At 42.4% G+C, this 18,373-nt stretch overlaps 2 protein-coding genes across 2 annotated transcripts; both read left to right on the top strand.

The window, feature by feature from the left end:
* Positions 1-1,147: 1,147 nt before the first annotated feature.
* On the top strand, positions 1,148-3,080 carry LOC131991499 (trace amine-associated receptor 1-like). The gene is made up of 3 exons (XM_059356953.1): positions 1,148-1,154; positions 2,224-2,406; positions 2,479-3,080. Exons 1-3 carry the CDS (start codon positions 1,148-1,150, stop codon positions 3,078-3,080), a joined length of 792 nt encoding a protein of 263 aa, XP_059212936.1.
* Positions 3,081-3,902: 822 nt separating this feature from the next.
* On the top strand, positions 3,903-6,488 carry LOC131991498 (trace amine-associated receptor 1-like). Its single transcript, XM_059356952.1, has 2 exons — positions 3,903-3,926; positions 5,466-6,488. Exons 1-2 carry the CDS (start codon positions 3,903-3,905, stop codon positions 6,486-6,488), a joined length of 1,047 nt encoding a protein of 348 aa, XP_059212935.1.
* Positions 6,489-18,373: the final 11,885 nt, after the last annotated feature.

The following is an 18,373-nucleotide window of genomic DNA, read 5'->3' as shown; positions in this document are numbered from 1 at the left end:
CAGGTAGATCAGCTGTGGTTGCAGACACGGAGGGGACAGTGGGCCCAGAGGATGGGGGACAGACTGAGCTCTGTAGATGATGGAGATGGACCTAAGATGAAATACATACTTACATATACACACATATTAATGAGATACTTGACAAAATTAATTTCCCTCTAGGTGCAATTCTGATAGTTATAAATTAAATGTATAGTGTATGGTGACAGTCTTTCCCTCACCTGATGCTTTTCCCATAGTGGAGCCTGAGGATGTGGAATGGCTCTGGGCTGATTCTCCAAAGTTTAACAACTCCTGGGGAAGTTTCACATACCTTATGAGATGATGTGATAAAGAATGTTTATTTAACTCACAAAAATAACCATGCTCTGCAGCAAACAATTTGTGCAAACAAACTATAACTAGTAGCCCGATGCAAAAACATATTTCTAGCACCGCACTTGCTAGCAAACGAGGTGACGTTTTAATTAATGATTGCTATCAAACATTAGCAAAAACTTTATTTTGAAGCAGAAATATATAGGACCAACCCTCAAATACAAACATGTTAGCATGACTAGTATGTATTTAACAGGCCAGTTAAAAGACACATTTCTCTCGTTTTTAACTAGCTGGCTAATTTGCTATTAACAGCTACACAAATCTCTTTGATAGACCAAGCCATGAAAACATACCTTTATCTTGGCGTTTTTTCTCCTCCTCCTCTTTCTTCCTCTTTCTTTTCTCTGCCACTGAAGGATATGTCCTTTTTGCGACAATATTTTGCCTCCAACTACCTGCGCTTTGGACGAGCAGTGCGCACTGCCGGAGCAGCGGAGCTTTTACATTATAAAGAGAGGCAGTAAGAATCACTAAGCCTACAGCAGCAGCACTCTGTTGACATTAAATTGTGTTTTTGTACAATAATATATATTTGATCAAATATAAATCATCACTCATACATGCAAAAAAATAAAATAAAAAATATCTTTTTTAATTCCTCTTAGGGGCCCCCTAGCGGCCACGGGGCCCTAAGCAGTCGCTTAGTTCGCTTATAATGCCTTGGCTCTGGTCAGGCTACATCCATTTGTTGTTTCTTGTTGGGCCTCAGTTTGCCATGTTATGATTTCATCATATTTTTTGAGCATGCAGTACCTTTGAGGATATCATGGACAGTATTTGTCATTCTTTTGGATTGTTGCAATAATAATTAAGACACATTTGCATGAAGCAGCATATGTGTCCACTCTCATTTAGAACAGATAAAAAATGTGCAATTATTCGCAAGCTAACTTTAGACAATCATCAATTGACAGCCCTACATTAAACTATTAAAATGACAGGCAGTTTGATGTATATTGGTATTCTTAAACCTCTTTTCCTTTTTTTTTTTTTTTTAAGCCAGTCAAAGGCAAAAACAGTGGATTTTCAATGAAAGTGTTCCAGCTTGTGATTAAATTGTAGCTTGAGTCACAGCACAGTTGCTCAAAACTGGAATAGATTTTTTTAAAATGCTACCCCTAGTCACTTTGACACCAGAATATTTAAAAAAGCGTCAATGTGGGGGAAAAAAGGTCAACCTTGATTGCCATCAAAGGTTTCTACAAGGTATTGTGTAGTATTGCCCAAGACCTCAATTTAATCAATTTGAAATTAAATTTACAAAGACTTACAAAATCTGAAAATAGCACTTTAAAAAACAGAAGTGGAATAATAATGTGATTGTATGGAAACTACAGTGCATATTTCATTTAAATGTGTTTCTTTAAGTTGTAGGAATTTATTTATAAAAGATAATTTACAATCATACATACACGTACAAGAGAAGTTGAATAATTGCTCAGCATTTTGGCTTGCACTGAACGCCACTCCCTTAAAACTGATATGCTAATGAGCTCAGAACAATAAATACAATTTAAAAAATACAGCTCAGTGGCATACAAACCCAGGGCCCCTAACAGTGCAGATGCACAAACCTGGAATAACAGGCATGCTATGAAACATACTTGGCACTAAAATTAACTGAAAATCTCAGTTAAACCAAAGTTATACTATTGTGTTATAATTTCTGATTTAAGGCACATAATTACACATTTTACCTGAGTATTAATAATCATTTGTGCATGGAACCTGAATTCTCTCTCAACAGGTCTGATGATCTCTGTAATGATTCCTCAAATGTATCTGGTATAACAACAGTCATCAGTTCATATTTATTATGTATTTGTGTTGGTTTTTTATCAGTCCTTATAATGTGTGGAAATCTTCTTGTAATAATCTCCATCATTTACTTCAAACAGCTCCACACTCCTACAAACTACCTCATCCTCTCTCTGGCTGTGGCTGACCTGCTTGTTGGGGTTGTAGTTTTGCCTTTTAGCACAATTCTGGTTGTAACTTCATGTTGGTATCTGAAAGATTTACTCTGTAAGATACGAGGCAGCTTTGATGTATTTCTGAGCGTATCATCTATTTTGAACTTGTGTTCTATCTCTGTTGACAGATATTATGCAGTGTGTCAGCCTCTGAGCTACAGAACTAAAATGAATGTTCGTGTTATTGTTGTCATGATCCTGTTGAGCTGGACTGTTTCTGCACACTTTGGAATTGGCATCACAATACAGGGATTGAATGAAGGGCAATCAAATAGGTGTGTTTTATTTCAACAAACAAGAACAGCAATTATTGGAATTTTTTTTGCTTTTTACCTCCCAGCTATCATAATGTTCTCCATCTACCTAAAAGTTTTCATTGTGGCACAGAGACAGGCACGCAGCATCCAGAACACAACCTGTCTGGGCAAAAAGTCTGGAGCAGCTGTCAGTAAGAGTGAGAGAAAGGCCACCAAAACTCTGGCTGTTGTTATGGGAGTATTCCTCATCTGTTGGACTCCTTTTTTCCTTTGTATCACTTTTTACCCTTTGAGTAATTACACAATACCAGTTCCTTTGATTGAAACATTTAAATGGCTTGGATGGTCCAACTCAATGCTAAATCCATTGGTCTATGGTTTCTTTTACCACTGGTTTCGATCATCTTTCAGAATGATAATTTCTGGGAAAATATTTCAAGGTGATTTTACGAATTCTAAGCTCTTTTGACTCAATATTGGAGACAATGAAAGTTAACATCTCTTGCCCATGATTTACTATGTATACAGTATATGTACAACTCAATGTGTAGATAATTACACACAAAGCTTTGTCTGATCTGGAAGGGATTATTGAATGGTGCAATGATCTTTCCTGTTGCAGTTGTTTTCAGTCAGCACCTTCATCATTTTGTTTCGGCTGTAATTTAATCAAATAAACTAGCAAATATTTAATGGGTGTATTTTTAGTTAGATTTAAATCAGTAGTATTAGCAGCAAGATTTGAATTGTATGTGCAACTGAGACACGTACTCAGTGCCAACCCATCTTTCTGGCAAACTACAACATCCTGGCGAGGCCATCTTTTGTGACCTCTGACAACTGGATCCCTGCGTTGTAAATGCCGACATGGATATAGATATTCCTCACTTAAGGTCAATAGGACAACAGTAGATGAGTCAACCAAAACCATTGCAACAAGTTTTAGATTTGACTTTAGAAAGAAACACAGATTTGGGTATACAGGTATTCTTAAACCGGTATTCCTAATTTTCCTATTTTTTTTTTTAACCAGTCAGAGGTTAAAACAGAAGAAGTTTACACTGAAGGTGAATTTGGCTACTTCTGTCTTTGTGTAACCTGCTAAATGTATTCATGATAAGAAAATAAAACATTAATGGATGGATACTTTTGCTTACTTTATCATACGTAATTAACATAAGTTAATATTTTCTGATGCAGTCTTTGCTTTGACTATTTTGAAATTGATGCAAATCAAAGATTTAATGGAAAAAATGTCCACTTAATTTTAATCTTATGACCTATGACGATAATGGCCATTTACTGCATCCACAGTGTAGGAGGTGCATCTTCCCAGTTATTTGATTAAAGCCAGGGATGCTGTGTTCAGGTCTGATTACACACTGCAGGGCTATAAGGGACTGGCTCCCTTATACCAGACCAGTGGACCTCCTGCAGTGTCAAGGTCCCTTGACCAATGACGTGACCTGGATGGTGTCGTAAATTCCGAGCACTCTGGGAGGGAAGTTCTTGAGAGGACACAAAATGGAGGGGACCTGCCATTTTGTGAGTTGACTCAGAAAAAATGTTTCATTTAGTCCACAAATGTTAAAGTCCACAAATGAACCTAAGATTCACCTGTGGTACGATCCCAACAACAGTATGCACAAATATTCACATACAGTAGGCGGAAATGGCAAATTTGAATACATGAGAAAAACTATGTGTTTTTTGCCTGAAATTGCATGTTATCCACATAAAGTAGGCATGGCTGTAAAGGAGAGACTTGTGGGAACACAGATAGCCTATTTTCATTCAGCATGACATCGGAGGTCACATGACTGCTTTGAAAATCACCAAAAAAAACTAACTTTGTATAGTTTTTTCAACAACTTCCCATTATGATATCCTGACATGCTTGGGGTCTATAGATTGCTTAGATCGTCTATTTCAGTTCAGTTCTAGTTCATATAATATCAGTATCTTCAGTATAGTCCTAATATTGAGCCCGCTATGTCAGAAAAAAATACGGCGGAAATTCCACTGGTCCACCGGCAGACCCTCTGAACATTAACTGGATAACTAACCAGGCCAACATTAACATGTAAAAAGGCCGGTAGTGTCAATACTCTGTCAAAAATGTAATGATTATCAACAGACTAATACCCAAGACATTAGGTTTGATTTGTTCTATTTCTTTTTTTCTTTTTCTTTTTTCGGAAAAATAAATCGAAATGTGTATTTGAATGATTTGTAGACCCCCTGTTGAATATGTCTGGTTTAGTTAATATAAAGTAATGTACTTTTGTTACACTACTATGTTGCACTCTCTTTTGAAGTAAATATAGTTGGAAGTGTTTGTTAATTGAGAGTGAATAAGTAAATGGATGAATGAAATGTATTTATTTGTGCAGCTCCTCTTCCATCTCTGTGTGTGTTTGGATCTTTACCACTTTAAATAATTTTAAGTATTTTTATGTGTCTGATGGTGTTGACAAAAAATAAGTGTTGATTGAGCAAACATTCAATTTACATGAAAAAGAAAAGGAAATTATCCAAATATTTTGTTTTGTCCCTTATCTCAAGCAAAACTAATGGATATGGGAGATTAAAAACATGCATACATATACAAAAGAATTTGAATGATTGCTCAGCATTTTGGCCTACATTGAACACCACTCCCTTAAGAGGGATATGCTAATGAGCTCAGAACAATAAATACGATTTAAAAATACAGCTCAGTGGCATACAGACCCAGGGCCCTAACAGTGCAGATGCACAAACCTGGAATAACAGGCATGCTATGAAACATACTTGGCACTAAAATTAACTGAAAATCAAAGTTATACTGTTGTGTTATAAATTCTGATTTAAGGCACATCATTACAAATGTTACCTGAGTATTAATAATCATTTGTGCATGGAGCCTGAATTCTCTCTCAACAGGTCTGATGATATCTGTAATGATTCTTCAAATGTATCTGGTATAACAACAGTCATCACTTCATATTTATTATGTATTTGTGTTGGTTTTTTATCAGTTCTTATCATGTGTGGAAATCTTCTTGTAATAATCTCCATCATTTACTTCAAACAGCTCCACACTCCGACAAACTACCTCATCCTCTCTCTGGCTGTGGCTGACCTGCTTGTTGGGGTTGTAATTTTGCCTTTTAGCACAATTCTGGTTGTAACTTCATGTTGGTATCTGAAAGATTTACTCTGTATGTTACGAAGCAGCTTTGATATATTTCTGGGTGTATCTTCTATTTTGAACTTGTGCTCTATCTCTGTTGACAGATATTACGCAGTGTGTCAGCCTCTGAGCTACAGAACTAAAATGAATGTTCGTGTTATTGTTGTCATGATCCTGTTAAGCTGGACTGTTTCTGCACAAATTGGGATTGGCATCACAATACAGGGATTGAATGAAGGGCAATCAAATGGGTGTGTTATAGTGCAACAAACAAGAACTGCAATTATTGGAATTCTTTTTGCTTTTTACCTCCCAGCTATCATAATGTCCTCCATCTACCTAAAAGTTTTCATTGTGGCACAGAGACAGGCACGCAGCATCCAGAACACAACGGGTCAGAGCAAAAAGTCTAAAGCAGCTGTCAGTAAGAGTGAGAGAAAGGCCACCAAAACTCTGGCTGTTGTTATGGGAGTATTCCTCATCTGTTGGACTCCTTTTTTCCTTTGTGTCACTTTTTACCATTTGAGTACTTACCCGATACCAATTCCTTTGATTGAAACATTGAAATGGCTTGGATTGTCCAACTCCATGCTAAATCCATTGGTCTATGGTTTCTTTTACCGCTGGTTTCGATTATCTTTCAGAATGATAATTTCTAGGAAAATATTTCAAGATGATTTTACTAATTCTAAGCTCTTTTGACTCAATATTGACGACAATGAAAGTTAGCATCTCTTTCCCATGATTTACATCTGTATTGTAACTGTACTATGTATACAGTATATATGGGTACAGGTCAATGTGCAGATTTGGCTGTAATTTAATCAGAGCAACTGCAGAGTATTTAACGGGTGTATTTTTAGTTAGAATTATATCAGTAATATGAGCAGCAAGATTTGCATCGTATGCAAAACTAAGACACTTGCTCAATGCCAACCCATCTTTCTGGCTAAGTACAACATCCTGGCAAGGCCATCTTTTGTGACCTCTGACAACTCAATCTGTACATTTTAAGTGCCAACAAGGATAAAGATGTTCCTCATGCAAGGCCCATAGGACAACAGGAGAACAGTCAACCAAAACCATTGTGACGGCTTGTTAGCTTGTGACGTTTTGTTAGCTTTCATGTGAGAAAAAAGCAAAGCAGGCATGCTAGATGAGACTCGACTTCAAGCTAAGATAAAGAGCAGCAACAGAGGACACAATAATATTTAACTATCAAAAAGACACACAGTTTTGTGTAAAAACCCGAGATCCTATTTTTCCCTATTTTTCTAAACCAGTCAGAGGCAAAAATAGAAGAAGTTTACACTGAAGAAGCAACACCACTGGGTTTCACTATGTGAAATTAGCTACTTCTGTCTTTGTGTACACTGCTAAATGCATTAGTGATAAGAAAATAAAACATTAATGGATGGATACGGTTTTGCCCTTTATTATACAAGGAGATAAAAGTAAGGATGTTCTTATTGAGTCTTTGTTTTGATGATTTTGAAATTGATGCGAACCAAAGATTTAATGGAGAAAATGTCCACTTTATTTTAAATTTATGACCTATGATGATAATGGACATTTACTGTATCCACAGTGTAGGAGGTGCATCTTCCCAGTTATTTGATTAAAGCCAGGTATGCTGTGTTCAGGTCTGATGACACACTATCACTCAGGGCAGCCAGAAGGGAGCCAACAGTAGGCATTATGAGGGCAAAAGCCACATACGCTCAGAACAACGACCCAGGGAGCATGTGGAGTGGGGTTAAGTGCATTATACAATACAACACCAGGAATGAACAGAGTCCCAAGGACCCCTCTCTGCCCGATGCTCTCAACAGGTTCTATGCCCGCTTTGAGGTTCCCAACACTCCTCGAGCACCAGATTTACCCCACCACCAGGAGAAGTGCCCCTCAGTGTGACCACAGCAGAAATGAGGAGGACCCTCCAGAGGATCAACCCCCGACCAAGCTGCTGGTCCTGACAACATCCCTGGGCGGTTGCTGAGGGACTGTGCACACCAGCTCTCTGAGGTGCTGGTGGACATTTTAAACACCTCCCTCACACAGGCAGTTGTCCCATCTGCCTTAAGACTGCCACCATCATCCCCATCCCCACAAGCTCCACAGTGACAAGCCTGAATGACTATCGGCCGGTAGCTCTCAACCTGATTGCCATGAAGTGCTTCGAAAAACTGGTCATGACCCACATTAAGGACTCCATCACTGTGAACTCACAACAATATGCCTGCCTCATGCGGACACCATATAATCTGTGGTTGACACAGCCCTCAGCCTCCTGGAGGGCAAAAGTTCATATTTCCGCCTGCACTTCATGGACTTCACATGAGCATTTAACACAATACCACTTTGACAGACCCTGGTTCACAAACTCTTTGCACTTGGACTGAGGAGGTGGAACACTTGGAGAGTTGGTGCAGAGACAACAAACTCTGCATCAATGTGAAGAAGACCAGGGAGATGAACAGCAGTGGAAGTGGTCTCCAGCTTCAGGTACCTGGGCGTACATCAAACTAATAACCTCACCTGGAGTAAGACCACTTCCTGTGGACAGGAAGGCATGGCAGCGCCTGTACTTCCTCAGGAGGCTGTGGTGCACTGGACTGGGGAAGGAGGAGAAGGGCCTCCTGCATCATGAAAAAACCCACCCACCCCAAAACACACTGTTTGTTCCCCTCCCCTAAGGCAGGAATCTGCAGACGATTAGGAGCAGGACCATCCGATTGAGGAACAGGTTTTCCCCAGAGGCTGTTGGACTTTTGAACTCTGGTGGAGCTCTGTAGCCCGCTGCCATCAGACTACTTGCAAAATTGGACTTTGCACATGGACAGTAATTTTGCACATTGACTATTTGCACATGGGCAGCATTTGCACGGACTGTATTTGAAGGACACTTTGGTCCTTGGTCTATTTATGGTATTTTATTGTTATTTTATTGCTTTTAGCTTTATTCTATTTTATATTAGTACAAAATTTCATTTCCACCCCATGGTAATGACAATACAGACTCCTTGAACTTGAACTCAAGTATCTCTGGGTCAATGTAGAATGAGTTGAGTTGGATCAAAACTAAACGAGAGACATTCTCTTACATGGATCAAGACCTTATGGACACGATTACCCTTCAAACCCAGTGTTGGCTCATTCTAAATCAGTCTGAAAAGAAGTTCAAATTATATGTGCCGCGTTCAATTCCAATCACAGTATAATAACAGGGGCGTTTGCTAAAGCGGCAGCGGCAGCCGTCCTTGGGTAAGACGGACAAGGCTAACGCCTGGATTCCACTGGATGCGTAACGGCTGCAGATCCGTCGTCGGAGCCGTTACGCACCCATTATAATCAATGTGTGAGATTCCACCGACTGCAGATCCGCTGCGTAATGACTCCGACAACGCAGGGCCATCCGACAGCCCTCGCAACACTTGCGCAGAGCTTCTATTTTTGTCGGACGACGGAGCACTACGCATAAATTCAGCACAGAGCAGATCGTTCGGGACAGGAAGTCTTGCACAGACACAAAATAAAACACCGGTATATTTTCAAAATAAAATACCTCGGGTTCGCTAACGGCTCGTTAACAAGCCGGCCGACCTCGTTAGCGCTCGTTAAGACGGAGTCGCTGGATTTGTCTCCAGTCATTAACGAGGAGATGTTGATTATCTTCCAGTTATATCAATTGATTAGGCGTGAATTCGCGAGATCTCGTGCGTCCTCGGGACTCTGCTGTCCGCAACAGCTCCGACACAGACGGATCTGGTGGGTGTTGACGGACTGCGTAGATACGCAGCCGTTGCGGACAGACCCCTGTCGGAGTCGTTACGCATCCAGTGGAATCCAGGCGTTAGACAAGCAAGTTTACCTGTGCTTAACCGAGCAAAGGGAACCAGTCCTATTCCCTCCCCAGTCTTACAACATGTGCCACTCCATTCCTGTCATTGTCTCTGGTCCATGCAGAAATCTTGCCAAAAGGTGCAGAAACCTAAATAACCTTCGGCCCCTCAAACAGTCCTCACACACTGTCACTTCCTTTTCCATGGGCCTGTGGAACTGCCAATCCGCAGTAAACAAAAGCGATTTTATTACGGCTTACACAAACCACCTTTCTCTTCAGCTCCTTGCTCTCACTGAGACCTGGATCAAACCTGAGAACATAGCCACCCCTGCTGCTCTCTCCACTAATTACACCCTCTCCCACACCCCCTGTCCTTCTGGGCGAGGAGGTGGGACTGGCCTGCTAATTTCCAATAAATGGAAATTCACCCCTCTGCTACATTCCATCAGATATGACACTTTCGAATACCATGCCATTACAGTAACTGCTCCTGTAAAACCCTACGTTGTTTTCATTTACCGTCCACCAGGCCAGCTGGGTGGCTTTACAGATGAGCTAGATACCCTGCTCTCTTCCATACCTGATCATGACTGTCCGTTGCTTGTCCTGGGTGACATGAACATCCACCTCGACAGTCCAGACTTTAATAACTTCATGACGTTAATTCATTCATTTGACCTCCAGCTGGTCCAAAGTCCTCCTACTCACAAAGCTGGCAAGAACCTTGACTTAATTCTCATCTGTAACTGTGCCACAGATGCACTGGTGGTAACGCCTCTCCACCTGTCAGATCACCTTTTTATCCAGTTTAATGACACTCTACCAGAGCAACCCTCTGCTCCTGCACCAATGGTTCCGCCGTAACCTCCGGAACTTATCCCCAGCTCACTTCTCCTCTATTGTCGCCTCTGCCCTACCTCCACTCAGCACATTCTCCTCTCTGAAGGCTAATGATGCACTGACTCACTCTGCTCTACTCTGAACTCATGCCTGAACTGGCTATGTCCTTTATCTACAAGGCCTGCTCGACCCAACCAATCCCACCCATGGTTGACTAATACCCTCCGATCACAGCGCACCAAGCTCAGAGCTGCTGAAACAAAATGGCTCAAATCCAAACTTGCCGACGATCTCATAAACTATCAGACACTATTGTCCTCATTCTCAGGCAGCATCACCGATGCAAAAACTGCTTTTTACAACGACAAAGTCAACAGTGTCACTGACACCCGGAAACTCTTTTCCACCTTCAAATCACTACTCAACCCTCCGCCTCCTCCTCCTCCTACCTGCCTCACCGAGGACACATTTGCATCCTTCTTTACAAGCAAAGTTGCAGCAATTGCCAGCCAATTCTCCGAACCCCCACCCGACTCCTAATACTGTGACAAGTAGAAGTCCTACTACATGTCTTTCTGTATCTCAGCTGGGCGGCACTGAATCAGTTGCTAGCACCTCATTTTCTGGCTTTACACCCCTCTCTGAGAGTGAGGTATCCAAACTGTTGACATGTAGCCGTCCTACTACATGCTCGTTGGACCCTATACCAACAAACCTTTTTCAGTCCAATAGCCCAACCATCACGCCAGCTGTCACACATGTGATTAACACCTCACTGTCCTCCGGCACTTTTCCCACTGCATTCAAAGCAGCTCGGGTAACTCCTCTTCTCAAGAAACCCTCTCTCAACCCTGCTGAAGTCGAGAACTATCGTCCTGTCTCACTTCTTCCATTCTTATCCAAAACTATTGAACGGGCGGTCGCTAAGCAACTTTCAGAATTCCTCCTACAGAACAATCTTCTTGATCCAAATCAATCTGGTTTCAAAAGCGGTCACTCAACTGAAACTGCTCTGTTGTCTGTGACAGAAGCCTTAAAAGAAGCAAGAACAGCAGCAAAGTCCTCAGTTCTCATTCTGCTTGACTTGTCAGCTGCATTTGACACAGTTAACCATCGCATCCTCCTCTCTACTCTCTCTAAAATGGGCATCTCTGGCTTGGCTCTGTCCTGGTTTGATTCCTACCTCAAAGGACGCTCATTCAGTGTATCCTGGCATGGACAGTTGTCTACTTTGTCGTGCCTCACCACAGGGGTTCCCCAGGGCTCAGTGCTGGGACCCCTGCTATTCACTATATACACCACCTCTCTGGGTGATGTTTTCCACTCACATGGCTTTTCCTATCACTGCTATGCAGATGACACTCAGCTCTAGCTGTCATTTCCTCCTGATGACCCATCGGTCTCTGCACGGGTCTCTGACTGCCTCTCTGACATAGCCACTTGGATGAAGGCACATCACCTCCAGCTGAACCTTTCAAAAACTGAACTGCTGGTCCTCCCTGCTAAACCTACAATACACCACAACATCAACATCAAAATTGACTCCCTGTGTCTTGCCCCCACCAGGGTGGTGAGGAACTTAGGGGTGATGATTGATGACCAACTCACCTTTTCCAGTCATGTCGCCTCAATTACCCGGTCATGCCGCTTTGCACTTTACAACATCAGAAAAATCAGACCTTACCTAACTCAACATGCCACTCAACTCTCGACACAAGCTGTTGTCATCTCCAAACTTGACTACTGTAATGCCCTCCTGACAGACCTGCCAGCCTGCACAATAAAACCGCTTCAGATGATCCAGAACGCGGCGGCGCGCCTGGTCTTCAACCAGCCAAAAAGGTCACATGTCACACCACTGCTCATTGAGCTCCACTGGCTACCTGTTGCAGCCCGTATCAAATTCAAATCTCTAATGCTGGCCTACAAAGTTGTCTCCCGTACTGCTCCTACCTACCTAAATGCCCTGATTCAGACATATGCTACCTCACGACCGTTGCGCTCTTCCAATGAACGGCGCCTGGCTCTACCCCCCGTTGGTCCAAGGCAATCCAGACTCTATGCATTTGTTGTTCCCCGCTGGTGGAACACACTACCAGTTCCAACCAGAGCAGGGGCGTCCCTCTCTACCTTTAAAAAACTCCTGAAGACCTAGCTCTTCAGAGAGCATCTTCACTCCTAGCACCACACGATAATTCTACTCCTCAAAGAATTGTCACTAGCACTTATTGATGCACTGATAGCTCTTATTGCACTATACCTTGATTGTTTGCTTTTACTCTTCCTGTAAGTCGCTTTGGATAAAAGCGTCTGCTAAATGACTAAATGTAAATGTAAATGTAGACTGTCTAACTTAACATAATCATATGCTTCTTTATGGGACAACGACTGGTGTCAATGGCTTATAAAAGAGACCCACAAGATAAACGACCTATATTAAATGGAAGGTTTATGTATATTTGTGAACTACAGAAATATGATTTGGAGTATAAAAGCAACTGTTTCACAAATTGCAAATTCACTCAGAGTAAGAACTGTGTGATTGAATTTTTCGGATTTTCACGTTTATGATTTTCAGGGACAAATAATTACATCTAGAATATGAACAAAACATTTTTATCAAAATAAAACGATCCAAGTTACAAAAATCAGAGCGTTTTATCAGATTAATGTCAACGATGGAGGAAACAAAAGACAGCGCTCAGACAAACATATTGGAGTACATTGCTCTGTGTGACATTTTGCAAACTGTAGTGTATTTTCCTCTCCAGATTTACATCTCTAATACTCTAATACTAAAAGTTATGCTGTGTTAAAAGGCCTCTGTATGAACCTTTGTTCAGAACAGCCAGTCTTCCGGTAGAAACTGGTTCCAACCAGTTTAATGACCATTAATATCTGGGAATTGTCAGAATGTAAAGGCATTGGAACTTGAATATAAACAGGTATAGGTTGTATCCTTTTAAGGTTAAAAAGTAGGCTTAGCAGCGTGCTCGTGTCCGGGAAAACGTACACATGCATGGGCTGTAACATTTGAATTAAATTATCTTACACACAGACAGAGAGTCAGACGAACTGAGGGCTTCATTGGATTCGGGACACCTTTTTTCAGCAGCCTCAAATTGACAAAGTTTTGTCTCCGCTGTATTTAGGCAGTGTTCTGATTGATTGACAATAAAGAAAACTAAAAGGAACTTCGACTTGGTTTTTAATCCACTCTTCTCACTCAGAGGGGTGGTAAACTTTCAAGTCAGGGCAATATATAGCACCAAATCACAACCCATGTTCTTCAGGCATTCAGGGCTGTGAGATTTGTCCCGTTTGTCCTAGTGGAACTGCCGTACCTTGCTGTCGAATCAGCGAAGTCGCTCAACCAATCATATTTGGTACAATGGTGATTGGCACGCCCGCCCCCTTACTGACAAAAACCGCCCACTAAAAAAACTCACTCGAGAGCGGGCAGGTGAAAGTGTCTCAAGCACAGTCTATGGTCGCGAGTGAGCAGAGGAGAGCGGACCCGCGCACGTGCAAAGCGTGTTTTCCTCCTCACAGGCTGCTATATTGCTCTAGGGAGCAGAGATGCAGGGCACAAAAAAGCTTGCGAGTGATTTGAAAGCGCTCCAAAAAACAAAATGCGCCCGCGGATGTTTGATTTGCGATCGCACAGGTCTCATTACGAGTGCGCGATTTATGTCAGTGTTCTAATTCCATAGAAGAGAATAAGATCCAGCATTTCTCACAGTAATTAAGGTGCAAATGTATGAAGGCAGCAGTCCCAATATTGCCTTATAAATTAAAGTATATCAGTACGGGTCCAACCAGGCAGACCCCTACTCAGCCACAGCCGACGACATCCTGTACTTTTCGCAGTCCTAAATGGTGGCAGGGAAATCTGCATTTTCGCGTAAGTGAACATTCACTGAATGAGGATGTTTACTCTCTAATTTCTTGGTTCCTCAGAGGCGCCTGGAGGATTACCATCTCCAGGACTAAACATTTGGTTGCGACATGAGATTTGGATGTATTTCTCAGTGCACTTCACCTTCGAACCCTTGGGGGTTGCTGATTTGAAATGGTTGTCCCTTAAAACTGTGTTTCTGCTGGCCATAACTTCGGCCAGGAGAATAGACGAGCTCCAAGCCCTGTCAGTTCATAGTGACTGTTGCAGATTTTTGCTGGACGGGTCGGGCGGGCAACCCTGGCGGAGGCCAACACCCACCAGGAATGTGTTTAACGTTGTGCAAAGTATGCAGACGCAGCTCTCACTTTGGTAATATAGGGACCGGATAGCTCGTAGCAACAAGCCCGGTACCCCATATTCCCGCAGTGCCTCCCACAAGACTCCCCGAGGGACATGGTCGTAAGCTTTCTCCAAATCCACAAAACACATGTAGACTGGATGAGCAAACTCCCATGACCCCTCCAGGAGTCTCGAAAGTCTTCGTGGTCTTCATGGACAGGATCTCAAGGTGCAGCCGGGCCGAAATTAGCTTCCTCCATTAAGCATGATTGACAGGTGGTTTGGTGCAGCGTCAGCAGTGATGCAGGCGTTGTACCAAACCGTTGTGGTAAAGAAGGAGCTGAGCCAGAAGGCAAGGCTCTCAATTTACCATCCATCTATGTTCCAACACTCACCTATGGTCATGAGTTTTGGTTAGTGACCGAAACAACGAGATCGCGGATACAATCGGCTGAAATGAGTTTCCTCCATAGGGTGGCTGGGCTCAGCCTTAGAGATAGGGTGAGGAGTTCAGACATCTGGAGGGAACTCGGAGTAGAGCTGCTGCTCCTTTGCGTCGAAAGGAGCCAGCTGAGGTGGTTTGGGCATCTGGTAAGGGTGCCTCCCGGGCACCTCCTGTTAGAGGTGTTCCGGGCACTTCCAACTGGTAGAGGACCCTGGGGAAGACCCAGAACACAGTGGAGGGCTTATGTCTCTTGCCTGGCCAGGGCGTGTGTCTGGGAACACGGACGTCAGGAATACCCTGCTTATCCTTCTGCCCCCGCGACCCGGCCCCGGATAAGCGGCGGAAAATGTATGGAAGTTCAAACTAGCTGTGATATACAGTAGTGTATTTGAATATGTTTAAACCCTAATGCCAAATTTAAGATTTAAACAATGTCATGATTTAGAATGGCATATGTTTTAAGAAGAAGAATATAAGAATTTAAAGAATAGAATTTAATTTAATTGAACTAATTCTTTCCATGGTTAATTCCATGGAAAGAATTAGGAGTACATGTTAATGCAAAAAAAATTTGATTCATTAATGTTTGATTTATTTCATTGTAGGTTCAAAGTGGGATAGTTTAGTTCAGGGGTCTTCAGTGTCCCTCCCCACCGAACGACCCCACAGTCTCGGCCCGCATCTCTGCTTGTCTTGTGGAGAACATCACCTTCAGCTCAGCCTCTCAAAGACGGCTCCTCTTAATCCCACCCCGTCCCACTTTATATCAGCCTATCAAACTTCAGCTTGGATCCATGCAACTTGTGCCTACGAGCTCTGCATGAAACTTGGATGTCATGATTGATGACCAACTGACCTTCAAGGTTCATGTATCCTCAATTGCCGGATCTTGTCGATTCACCTCGTACAACATCAGGAAAATTAGACCCTACCTGACCGAGCAGTCAACACAACTCCTGGTTGATGCCCTTGTGTTATTGCGTTTAGACAACTGCAACTCGCTACTGGCAGGTCTTCCAGCTTGCAAATTCAAAGCCTTGTCTCCTGCCCACAAAATGGCAATGGGCACAGCCCCTGCTTATCTGAACTCCTTTGTTCAGGTCGACAAACCCTCCCGCCCACTACGCTCTTCGAGTGAAAGATGTCTGGCTCCTCTGCTGCTGAAGGCCTCTGCGTCGCAAACCAGACTCTTCTCCTTTGTAGTACCCCAGTGGTGGAACGAACTTCCTAACTCCATCCATTCTGCTGAGTCCTTCTCAATCTTAAAAAAGAGACTAAAGACCCAATTCTTTACTGAACACCTTCACTCTTGATCTACACTGATGACTACGACAAGTAACGCACTGACCGATCATGCGACCTAAAAGCACTTTTGTCCTAATGGACTCAAACTTAACCCACTGCACTTACTCTTGCTATGTTTCTTCCTTGCTTGTGTTGTATTAACTCTCATTTGTTATGTCGCTTTGGATAAAAGCATCTGCTAAATGACATGGGGTCCCCTCCACTGTATCTCTATAAACTGAGGGGACCTTGGCAATTCTACAATCCTCAATGTTAGCTAACATTTAAAATGGTATACCGACTTATCAATCAGGGTCCTTTTGTGAGAATTGTTGGTTGTGGGCAATGGATGTTTAGGGGGAGATAGCAGGCCAAATATAATTGCCACATAGAAGATGTGAACATCATGTGAAAGCTGTGAACGGGAAGACTAATTTCAGATGCAGCTCAGCACTGTGTGTCAAGTTGTTCCGGTCAAAAATATGTAATTATAATGATTTAATTAATTAATTATTGCAACTTATTATGGCGTATAAAGGGTCATAAAATTAGGGGTGGCTTTCTGAAGTCCATTTCCATGTTCAACTGTATCCCATAAGTGGTTGCAGGAATTTTCGGGTTGAAACCACTTGTTACACACATTTTGTGCTGAATAATGCAATTTTATTCATATTGAGAATGGATGAAAATGGTCAGAAAACCCCTCCAGAATACAATATCAATATGCCAATACCTTTGGAACAACATAGAAGAATCCATGCTGTGATTTGGGCTCAAAAGCTTTGGTCATTTTGGAGATTTCTGTATTTTCAGTGATTTGATGACGAGCACTTCATACTGTGAGGTTGAGACTCAAGAAATGCCCTCACTGCAATGAACCAGCTATTACTGATGACTAACATCATCCCAGAAAGCAAACTGGCCTCACTGAAACCACAAGAGTCTTAGCGTTCCAGTGATACCCAGTTTGTGTAATTCAAAGCCTTTTTAGGGACCTGAGTATGCACAAATATTCACATACAGTAGGTGGAAATGGCAAATTTGAATACATGAGAAAAATTGTGTTTTTTGCCTTAAACTGCATGTTATCCACATAAATCAAATCAAATCAAAATGACTTTATTCATCCCCAAGGGGACATTCAGTAAGTCTGGTAGAATCTCTTGAAGAATGAGACAGCCTGATGGCTGAAGAAGCGAAGGATCTTTTGAATCTCTCCGGAGAGACAGAGCCGTCCACTGCTGTTTTTTTGGTCCATAAAGGTTTTGTTTAGCAGATGATCCTGGTATTTCAGGATGGCCTGGAACATCTTGACAGTTCATCTCTTCACCACCTCCTCCAGTGTGTCCGACCTGGCTCCAACCACAGAACCAGCTCTTTAGACCAGTCTGTCCAACTGCCTTGCATCTCTGTGTCTGATGCTGCCTCCCCAGCAGACTGCAGCATAAAACAACACACTACCACCACAGACTGATAAAACATCTGCAGCATCTTACTACAGATATCCAGAGATCTGAGCTTCCCTTTTCATAGATAGCATCACTGTTTAGGGACCAGTCCAACTTATTATCCAGGTATACACCTAGATACTTATAACTTGGCACCACCTCCATGTCCACCCCACAGGTATTCACTGGTAGAAGAGGGGGCTTGAACCTGCGGAAATCTATGATAATTTCCTTAATCTTTGAGGTGTTCAGTAGGAGATAGTTCTTGTCTCCAGCTCTTGACTCCAGTCACTGAAGACTTTTATCAGATCCCTATATTCAGATCCACTGCCTGATACACGCCACAATAGCAGTGTCGTCGGAGTACTTCTGGATGTGGCAGGACTCGGAGTTGTATTTGAAGTCCCCTGTGTACAGCGTGAACAGAAATGGAGCCAGAACAGTCCCTTGTGGAGCCCCTGTGCTGCTCATTAATGTCCCAGAAAC

The sequence above is a fragment of the Centropristis striata genome, chromosome 18, assembly GCF_030273125.1.
Source record: "Centropristis striata isolate RG_2023a ecotype Rhode Island chromosome 18, C.striata_1.0, whole genome shotgun sequence".
NCBI lineage: Eukaryota > Metazoa > Chordata > Actinopteri > Perciformes > Serranidae > Centropristis > Centropristis striata.
This window is presented reverse-complemented; position numbering and strand designations above follow the sequence as displayed.

Bases quoted from the DNA above. Each gene is read 5' to 3' on its own strand.
- LOC131991499 (XM_059356953.1), top strand. The intron at 2,407-2,478 runs GTAAGATACGAG...CTATCTCTGTTG, and splicing joins GTATCTGAAAGATTTACTCT to ACAGATATTATGCAGTGTGT.
- LOC131991498 (XM_059356952.1), top strand. From the start codon at position 3,903: ATGGCCATTTACTGCATCCACAGT. The intron at 3,927-5,465 runs GTAGGAGGTGCA...TTCTGATTTAAG, and splicing joins CCATTTACTGCATCCACAGT to GCACATCATTACAAATGTTA.